Source organism: Rosa rugosa, chromosome 4 (assembly GCF_958449725.1).
Source record: "Rosa rugosa chromosome 4, drRosRugo1.1, whole genome shotgun sequence".
Lineage (NCBI taxonomy): Eukaryota > Viridiplantae > Streptophyta > Magnoliopsida > Rosales > Rosaceae > Rosa > Rosa rugosa.
The window spans coordinates 10,914,415-10,924,849 of NC_084823.1; the positions used below are offsets into that span (position 1 = coordinate 10,914,415).

General features: G+C 40.8%; 1 protein-coding gene across 1 annotated transcript; it reads right to left on the bottom strand.

Annotated features, from left to right (window-relative positions):
• Positions 1-8,453: 8,453 nt before the first annotated feature.
• LOC133746133 (palmitoyl-monogalactosyldiacylglycerol delta-7 desaturase, chloroplastic-like) lies at positions 8,454-10,079 on the bottom strand. Its single transcript, XM_062174295.1, has 5 exons — positions 9,739-10,079; positions 9,478-9,618; positions 9,207-9,350; positions 8,991-9,097; positions 8,454-8,894 (listed from the first exon to the last, which is right to left on the bottom strand). Exons 1-5 carry the CDS (start codon positions 10,021-10,023, stop codon positions 8,648-8,650), a joined length of 924 nt encoding a protein of 307 aa, XP_062030279.1. The 5' UTR covers positions 10,024-10,079; the 3' UTR covers positions 8,454-8,647.
• Between the last annotated feature and the right edge of the window lie 356 nt (positions 10,080-10,435).

The following is a 10,435-nucleotide window of genomic DNA, read 5'->3' on the forward strand; positions in this document are numbered from 1 at the left end:
ACGCTGGCAAACAAAAAAAAAAAAACAAAAAAATTTCTGCCAATTTGCTCTGGACACCCAGAAAAATTCTCTTGGCACCCATCTCCATTTTCAAATCTGCATTCGGTCTCCGCTAGGCGAGATCGAGCCTCCGCTCCACAAAGCTCAGCCGGACTTGTTCCGCTATACTTTATCAGCGGACATACTCCGCCCAACCCTCCTTCTCAGCATCCCCAGCGCCTTGCTCCGCCCAGTGCTGCACCGCCCGGCTCTCCCCTGCTCCGCTGCTCGCACAGCATCGCTCCGGTCTCAGCTGCAGGCTGCAGCGCCGGTGTGCAGTCCCCGCTGCGAGCTCCCTGATTGCAGGTTGCATCTCCGCCGGACTCTAGCAGCGGACTCCGCTCCACTGAACGAGAGCTCTCGCCGGCCATCACCGCTTGGAAACTCCGGGCAACTTCCGCCCAACCTGCAGCTCCAAGGCTCCGCCCAGCTTCGCCGCTGTGAGCTCCTCCGCCCAACTCCGAGGCTCCGCCCAACCTGCAGCTCCGTGGTCTCCGCCAAGCTCCAGGTGAACGCCAAGCTCCGCCGAGCCCCACCGCTAGCCAAACACCACAAAAGGCCACCGCCGGCAAAACATCCGCCAGCAACTCACCTCCGCTGGACAATGCTACCGCTGACCAAAATTTCTGCCGCTAGCACACCAAAAAGCGCCAGCAGCACCAGCGGCCTCCATTCAGCCACCCTCCGCTGGAAAATCATTCTGCCACCGCTAGGCCTTATAATCCTCCGCCGCAATCCTTGAAGACACCCTCTTCACTTGCAGTCACAAGCAACTCAAGGCCCAAGCCGACGCTATCACCCCAACGCCAGCAACAATCACGGCAGCGCCAGGCGATATCCGCCAGGAAACTTTGAGTCTTTATGGCAAAGCTAAGTTTCCCTCGATATATACTTCTCTCCTTACTGATGCAAGCACCACGTGCTTCTGCTCTTTGCATAATGCCACCTGCCTGCACTGCTGCACATACAGTTCACATATATAAATATTTATGTATGGGCCGCTTATGCCATCACCTATGGACACGTACAAGTCCTGTTAGGATAGTTGTCAAATGAACAATTATATGTTTAATTCCTTTGTCAGTTACCTCTCACACAGGTGTGGACCATTCACATATGCCACTAAGTATTGTCCACTTCAATTCAAACACATGCATATAATCATATATGCGGACACTTTTCTTTCTTGGTGTATATGTGTGTATATATGCATGACCTACAACATGGTCAAACGCAAAACACATATAATTATTTATGCTCCTGGTCAATTCATTAGTTGCACCATAATCCATATATGCCCTCTGCTCATACTTCTTGCAAAGCCATATATTATCTCATAATTAATATAATGATAAGTGCACGAGCTGAGTATGATTCATAGCATGATATACTTGTCCGCTAGGCTTCTCTTGCCTCTCAAATCATATATTTCCTGAGATATATATCAACGCCACATAGTTGAGTTAGTTATTGTGTGAGAACAATGCACCCTTTGCCTATTTGCACATGGTCAGCCAGGGCACTTGTCACGGCTATTTTACTTACACATGCTATTTATGCATAATTTATCTGTGAGTTCCATTTTTGGGCTATTCAATTCAAACGTGCATCTGGTGCTCGTCAAAATTCAAGTCTTTACATCTACGCATGTTTACAACATGCATGTGTGTATATGCTAATTAACGCCATGCATATATGTGAAGCAATCATATCACTGTGATCACCACTATGACATTCTCGCATGTCACATTAAATATCTTTGGCATATATATATTTAATCAATTTAATTATATGGAAAGAGTACTAATTGCTTACTGTATCTTATGCTAAGGAAACATAATCACCGATCACCTTTCCGATTAGCGAAATCATCTTCCTTCTACTAACAAGGAACTTCACCGGAGCAATGGAGCGTCATGCTTGAACAACTCCAACATGATTTGGGTACTTACATTGATTCCAACTCCAACTCGCTCCAAATCGGCATAAGATAAGTAACTATATCTTTTACGCTCTTACAATTAGAGCTACTACTATGCCAATACCATGCTTTTACTACTTCTAAACATGCTTATAGAATATCACACTTGATATATCTTTACATGCTTCCGTAAACTTTTAAGCATGCCTACAACATTTCGTAGATTTGGCAACATTTTCTAGGTCTCACATGCTAGATATGCCATGCTTCTTATACCGATCTCAAACGATCTCTAGGCATGTTTACAATAATGCAAAAATGTTATTAGCAACTTTACTACAAGTACATGCTATACACATATGCCATGCTTCTATTTTAATTGCAACTCAATTAGATAAACATGGGACGCTCATACAAAATATTATTACTTGCTCTGTGTTTATCATTTTTCATTCAACCGCCAAGCGGTAAGGCAACGCCTCATAATGACAATGACCGCTATGCGGCATTGCAGTCAAGTTTCTCCTCCGAGAAATAGCAAATGGACTAGTTAACACAGCCCACGGCAGCCATTGATCCGGCAGTTAACCCTGACGCTTGGGTACCAAAGATTGGGCTCGCTACCCAACACCCTCTGCTCCGCGCAGCTCCCCTCATCAAACAATTTTCCGACCATCCGGAGGTCTATAGCCAGGAGTGGGGGACTCCTCGCAGGGCCTGGCAGGGGCCCACCCGAAAGGGCAAAAGCGTTCGCTCCAACCAATTCTAGATGGACGACGCACTCGCACTAATTATGCTTGATATACGGCACAAAGCTACGCTTTGGTATCAACCCGCAAGAACACCCTCCTTGACTGGGGACTTCGGGGACTTGTACATACAGCCCAGCATAATTAGCAACGGTCACGCTCATGTTTCAGGGCATCACCTCGAGTTACCCGTTAATGCGCCGCCGAGCTTTTCGCGCTCGTGCCTCAGCCGCACTGCCGCGCTTTCACGCTCTCGCCTCAGCGGCAACCGACGAGCTTTCGCACCGCCGAGCTTCCGCTCACGCCTTCGCGGCACCCTTGAGCTTCCCGCTCATGCCTTCCCGGCAACCCACGAGCTTCCCGCTCATGCCTTCCCGGCACCCCGAGCTTCCGCTCATGCCTTCCCGGCAACCCTTGAGCTTCCCGCTCATGCCTTCCCGGCAACCCACGAGCTCCCCGCTCATGCCTTCCCGGCAATCCTCGAGCTTTACGCTCACGTCTACTCGACACATCACACGTTAATGGAACATTGAAGTTTTCTACCATCTGTCGTTTACCGACCGTGACAAATCAAATTCTTTTCGCGTTCCATTAATACGAGCGAAAACCAAAGACACAACCGTACGTGCGGTCATCGTTCATGAGTCACAAGCGCTTACCTTCGCACCGCTCATGCAACTTACATTTATCATATGCAATCCATACGCTCACACGACCATACGCGTTCTCGAGTTTGTACGCCATAATCGATCGTACTCGGCACCATTCGCGTATATGCATCAACATGTATCACGCACCTCATACGTTTACATATGCCAACGCATATCCATACAACTCACATTTGTTGCCCAATGCAACGAGCATTCTACGTATGCCTGTTTTTTGTCTTTGTTGTGCAGGTTAACGAGTCCCTTCTTGCTTACGGAGTTCGGGGACTTGTAGGGGCTCCGTACCGCCCGGTTACTTATGCTTGATGACTTCATGATTTGAACTCCCCAACCAAGAAGCTCCTCTTACTTGGGGACTTCGGAGACTGGTACATACCTCCAACAATATGGAGTATTTGCTACATCACCAAGCATAAGTAACACCCACTTTGGGACACCTACGAGACATGGAAAGGCCCAACCGAGACATGCATCGTGTAGCCCTATGTTCAGGCTACGCGGCGGTATCCGGAAGTCGCAAATCCGCCACTGGGAAGCCACCTTCCCGCCCTTGCCAACATGCCCTCACAACTAGGCTTTCTAGACTAGAATTGTGTGGTTGCTTATCCCACATCGAAAAACATGTAAAGGAAGAGCATTCCTTCATCTATAAAAGGAATGCCTCCTCCCACAACTCAACACATTCATTCATCCCATTACATACTTTGTAATCTTGTTAGGCCGCAAGGCTCGACACACTAGTATAGCTTTCAAGTGGACGTAGTCTCCCGCTCATGCGGAGGCGAACCACTATACATCTTGTGTCACTCTCTCTCTCTCTCTCTCTCTCTAAAGCTAACTAGAGTCCCCTCGGATTTCTAACGTTAACAGCAGTAAAGCACGAAGGAAATCAAGAAGCACAAGCATTTGTTTTATGAAAAGGAAGGATGAAATGAAGTAGTGAGTGTACCGTGGTTGCGAAAGACAACAGTGATGGGGGGGGCTCCTCAAATTTTCAAGCTTTGGAAGAGAAACAGAGAATAGGAAGAAGAGCCTGAAAGCCCGGAAGATACTGAAAGCGGGTTAGAATGGAAAACCAAAACGATGTCGTGTTTCTGTTACAAGAGGAAAAAAAAAAAAAAAATTCAATCTTTGCTTTTATTCTTTTCATTTTCTTTTCAGTTTTTGGGTTGGGTTGCACTTGATTTGGTGATGTAATGAGAATCCTTGTTTCCTTTCAATGATTTTTTTTCCCTAGACTTACTCAATACAACTTAAATCCTTCAATTTATACAATTTGCAAATTGCAATGTTGGTGGAATAGATCAAGACTAGTTTATTCAATGTCTAGTTACCTTCAACTTAAATCCTTCAATTTATACAATTTGCAATGTTGGTGGAATAGCTCAAGCTAAGGCTAAGCCTCAGCTAGTATATATCAAACTAGTTTATTCGATCAATGTCTAGTTACGTACATTTACATGTTGTAGATGAATTCTATTGTAGTAACTTTCGTTTGGTTTATGGTATAAAGTAAACACAACTTTGTTCAATGAATGCTATCCATCAATGAATTCTATTAATTCTAGTTTATTCGATTTCCATTTTTTTGGGTTTATAACATGTTATCCATCTAGAAATTCCTCCCATCTAAATGCATGTTGTACTGGTTGTTTTGTAAACAAAATTCTAGGCTGAAGAAGAGATTGCACATAATTGTTAATGCACTTTTGCATCTTCTTGAATTGTGTTTAGCAATGTCATCTTCCCTCTTTTGGAATCTAGAACCCCAATCAATAATGAATTAAATGAGTATATCGATTTAGTTTAATATGTGGGTGTAGTTTGTTAGACGCCATGGGTGCTTAATTAATTTGAAACGAATGTTGTGCTCATCATGCATTCTTTGTTGCTATAGGGGAACAGAAAGGAGACGCGATTGTTGGGTATCCTGTCTTTTGTGCATCTCGGAAGGTGTTATTTGAAGGGTGTTTTGGATGGTGCTCGTTTTCTAGCTGTGGTAACAGCTCATTTTGTACGAGGGGAAGGTCAGCAACGACCTCGGACAACCATTTTGATAAAATTTGCTGAAGAGGTGACTGTTCACTTTTTCTGAATTAGAATTTCATACACAACATTGGAGTTTCAACTGCATGGGCAGTTGGATGCATTTCAGTTAGATTTGATGGGAGTGGACGTGCCAAATTGCCAATTTACGTCCACTGACCCTGTGCATTTGAAAGTCCATCAATTTTCACTCCCCAAATATATTTAGCACAATGCTAGAGGTCATCGGGAGCTCACTGAACTTACGATCATCAACACCCTTGTCATTGTTCTTGTTGAAAGCCAAAATCAAAATCCGGAAAACCTAGCGGAAATCAAAAAGTGCGAGAAGTGACCTGAATAATCAATGGCTTGGGGTTTGGTGATTATGTTGAAGGAGATTTGAGTTTTGGTTGGAACAGAGAGATGTCTAAATATAAAAAGTGTTTGACAGTTTTGGGATAAAGCGCTCTAAAAGCCGTTCCTTGCTTTCATTGTATTATTGTAACATCAAGGAATGACCAAAGTTTTAAATATCGGTATCTTCATATCTATCGGTACTTTGAAAAAGATCGAGTGATATCAGAAATATAGGGGATACAGGATAACAAAATGCCGTTTTTGAAAAAAAAATCAATTTATTAGAAATTTAGAATTACATATAAATACATATGAATGTCAACTTCATCTACATCCAAAAAGAGACTCTAGGCGGTTGAAAAGTCACTCACTGGTCTACGAAAATGCAATAATCAGACCAAGACATATAACTCATATAGTGCGAATTGTAGTGATGAATATGATAATTATAGATCTCTTTAGAGCTGCCGACTGTTTCCTCTATAAGGGGATAATAAGGATGAACTCAACTGGATGACTGATCATATACTTCTCCATATTGATTATATCCATAAGCATCATAACCAAATTTATTGTTGCCTTCATGAGATTCATTTGAGATCCCACTGCGCTCTGTGCCTAAACTGATAGAGTCAAAACTTAAGGCAATTGAAGAAACATCAGATGGGGTACTTTGATCATCAATTGCACCTCTAGTCCTCCTCCCATATCAGGTCTTCTCTTTAGCACCATGACCAGCTGTTCTCACTCTGTGGTCTTCATCTTGGGTGGTATGATCAAAATTACCTTCACAGGTAAATTGGTTTAATCCTCCATCCACAGAAGATTGTCCATATTCATATATTTCACCTCCACCACCTATTCCTCTTCCACCCTCTCCACCATCATCAGAACTATCTGGAGTTGCTGTACCACCCCACGCATCATCACTATCTGAATTATCTTCTGAGTTTTTAACAACTTCTTCAGATAAGACTCTCTCTACGTTGATTTCAGCATTAGTTGCAGTTTCTACAACTTGTGGAAGAGGTCTTGACTTCCTTCTGCAATGTCATTTGACCTCATTTGAATAATTGAACCTTTATCTTCTTTCTATTATTCAACTACAGAGTTACAAACTACATACAGAGTTACAGACATAGTCATAGACTACACAGTACCAAATCTCTCCTCACACAGATTTGCATTTAGAGAATTACTTCTCACCCAAAATCGCCTTGAGGGTATTTCTCCTCACCTAGATTCGCCTTGAGGGGATTTTCTACTCACCTAGATTCACCTTGAGGGGATTTCTCCTCACTCAGATTTGCCTTGAGGAGATCTCTCTTCACACAGATTTTCATTTAGAGAATTACTGAGTTTTTTTTTTATATCAAATTTTACAAATATTTCTTCACTTTATCGGGGATATATCGCAAATATCTAATATATCGGGGATATTTGACGATGTCGGAGAAATTTCGGTCCGTCGAAAAAAGGAAATATCGGAAATATCGGAAATATCGCAGATATTTAAAACCTTGGGAATGACTAGTAGTAAGGTAAAGGCAAGAGAGTTGGTGTTCATGTATGTCGGTGTTTATGTATGCCCCTACTTGATATCTCTTAACCATTTTGCCCTTCTATTTTTTGTATTTCCATTTTCACTATTTTATTTGTTTTTGGTACTAAGAGTCTCGCTTTATTCAAATGTGGAATCTCTTCCAACAAAAAGAAGATTAAAAGTAAACTGTAAAACAAACACTCTCCCGGAGCCGAGGGTTTTTTATTGGAGCTAATTGACCATGTAGGTATTTTGTTTCCTTCTTGAGAGGGGAAGCAACATTTCATTTTCTATTTCTTTGAGATGGGAAGTAGTTGACTATCTAACATAAACTATTATTAAATTACGCTTTTAAATATTTTAAAGATTTCTAAATAGGCTGAAAATTTGCAGAATTGATATATGTTTATAGATGTAAAACTTGAGTGGTTTAGATCAATAAAATGTAATTGAAAAGTGGTTCCCGTAGATGTCTTAAACTATTTAAAAAGAATATAAATCCTTTAGTGAAAAGTCATTGCATTCTTCACCAGCTTATAGAGATATTGTGAATACCACTCCAAAATAAAGAGAGAGAAGCTATTCAAGTATTCAAAGTAGGAGAGTTTTAAATCCTGATTTTGACGTCTTAGTCTATCCCATAACATGAAATCATTTTAGACGTACGTGCATAAATACAAGATCGAAGATATGCATACTGCCCAAATGTTGTCATTTCTATTCCAGAACTTACGCTTCTAACTAGATGAATATATATAAATTAACCTTTGATTGAGGAGCAGAAGTTAATAATTCATCTTTGATAACGTACACCAATCAATGCATTTCTGGCAAAGAAACTAATTAGTTAGTTATTGCATCGGCATAGGGATATGAACAATAATAAATAAAGTCAGTATGGGCATGTGCAACGGTGTATTTGTAGGCGATTTTTAGATATGCGTATGATATAATGCTAGTAACCAATCCAGAAGCGAAGTAAATATCACACGCATACTGTGATAGTCGCCTACAATGTGAATTGAGATTGAATCTAATCTATATCTCTTTACCGAAGAAAAAAATTAATGCGAGCTGACTAAATCCATGAGAGCAATAAACTTGATCAATATTAATTTGCAGGCTGGTATTCACTTAGTATATAGTAGTCATCAAAAGGAGATATATTGATAAAATCATATTAAAAATCATATCGATCACAGAGAAACAAAAGCAATCTTGTAATACAATATATATATATATATATATATATATAGAGAGAGAGAGAGAGAGAGAGAGCAATGCATGTACTCATATGCTTATATCATACTAACTCTGAGCAACTAGGTTTCCTTTGAATTAATCATTTCACTTTTGTATCTGACCTTCCCTCCTGTTCCATGCTACTGACTTTGTTTGATAAAGCTTTTCGATTCTTCTGAAGCTCAGTCGGGAGCTTAACGTCAGTTGCCAAACCAACAATTTCAAGAAACCTTATCAGATACCAAGTAATATCAATTTGCCACCATTCAAAACCTTGTCGAGCTGAGTACTCAAAAGCATGGTGGTTATTGTGCCAACCTTCTCCATGAGCTAGCAATCCAAATAACCTAAACAACACAATTTATTATATAATTAAATCACCGAGAAACATAAACATGAACGATGTACATAGTAAAACTACAATATGTAATACTATTAATTACCAATTGTTTTTGGACAAATCACCAGTATCCCATACTTGGTTTCCCCATATGTGGCAAATCGAATTTATCGAAAAAGTTACATGGAGAAAAAATACCGTTCTCACAGCCTATAAAATTATAATAAAAACAAAAAGAAAATAAGCAATAGTTAACTATTGGTTAAATAGAAAGGACGATGCATTTAGAAATTAGAAAAGGTAAGAGAAATTCTATTACCAGTGCCCAAACTAAATAGGGCATTCCTCCTATGCGATAGAGTACAACTCCACAAGCAATACAGTGATAAGGGTACGTGTAGTGAAGAAACTTATAGTAGCTTTGTTTTTTCAAATCTCCAACATTGTATAGCCGTCCATCATACTGCACAATTTAAGTTAATGAATATTAAGTACGTGTTAGTTCAACCAAAAAAAAAAAAAAACTCAACTCTTATTTGTATTGGAAACAGTGAGTGAGGAGATCAAACATGCAGGAGACTTATACATACACTTCCAAAACGTTTACGAAAATCAAAGATCCAACCAATGTGACTAAACCAGAAACCCTTAAGAGGGGTATGAGGGTCGCTCGGGGTGTCCGTAAACTGGTGGTGACTCCTGTGCGAGCTAACCCATTCAAGAGGACTTCCCTATAAAACCGAAAACCAACTCCATAACTTTATAAATTACGTACAGAAAAAGCTTCAGCTTTTCCGATGTGAAATACATAACAATTAAAACAAAAAATGAAATTTAGGGTATGGCTGAACCTGAAGTGAATGAACGGCGCAATAGGCGAAGAAGTATTCGAGCCATTTGGGAAGCTTGAAGCTTTTGTGGGCGAGATTTCTATGGAAAGATAGAGTTATTCCCACACCGGTGACATAGTAGAGTACTACCGCCAACCAAAATGCTGACCAAGTGAAGTAAAATGGAGCCAGAAGAGCAAGGAGATGTATAGCAGTAAGGGTGAAAACACTAGCTATGTCGACACCGTTCCATTGCCTCCCCAGAAAATATACCGGCTTCTGCACCACCCAAAGTAGCCTTGCCATCTTCTTCAAGCTAAGCTTATATTAAGCTATGTTGCTTCTTTCTTCTGTAGTTGTGTATGAGTGTGTGCCCATATATATACACACGCACACGTACATATTATAGCGAATGTAGGTGGAAGCTAATTATGGGAGCTGCTCGTTAGATTGTGATATTAATTGTTCATATTCATTACAGTATTGGACTGCATGTCTGCATTTACTTTTCCATGGTTTGAAGGGGGTTCATTTTTGCCTTAATTAGTCGAACCATGCATCATTTTTTTTGGGCATCGACTCATTAACTTCTTTCTTTATTTGGTAATTGATACGTACAAAACTATTAAAACGAGTTGAATTTCTGGCAGTGGCCTTCTTTTTCTTATCGGGTGCATGTGCTTGTGTAGGTGAGGCTAGTATTGGTGTACCGTATACG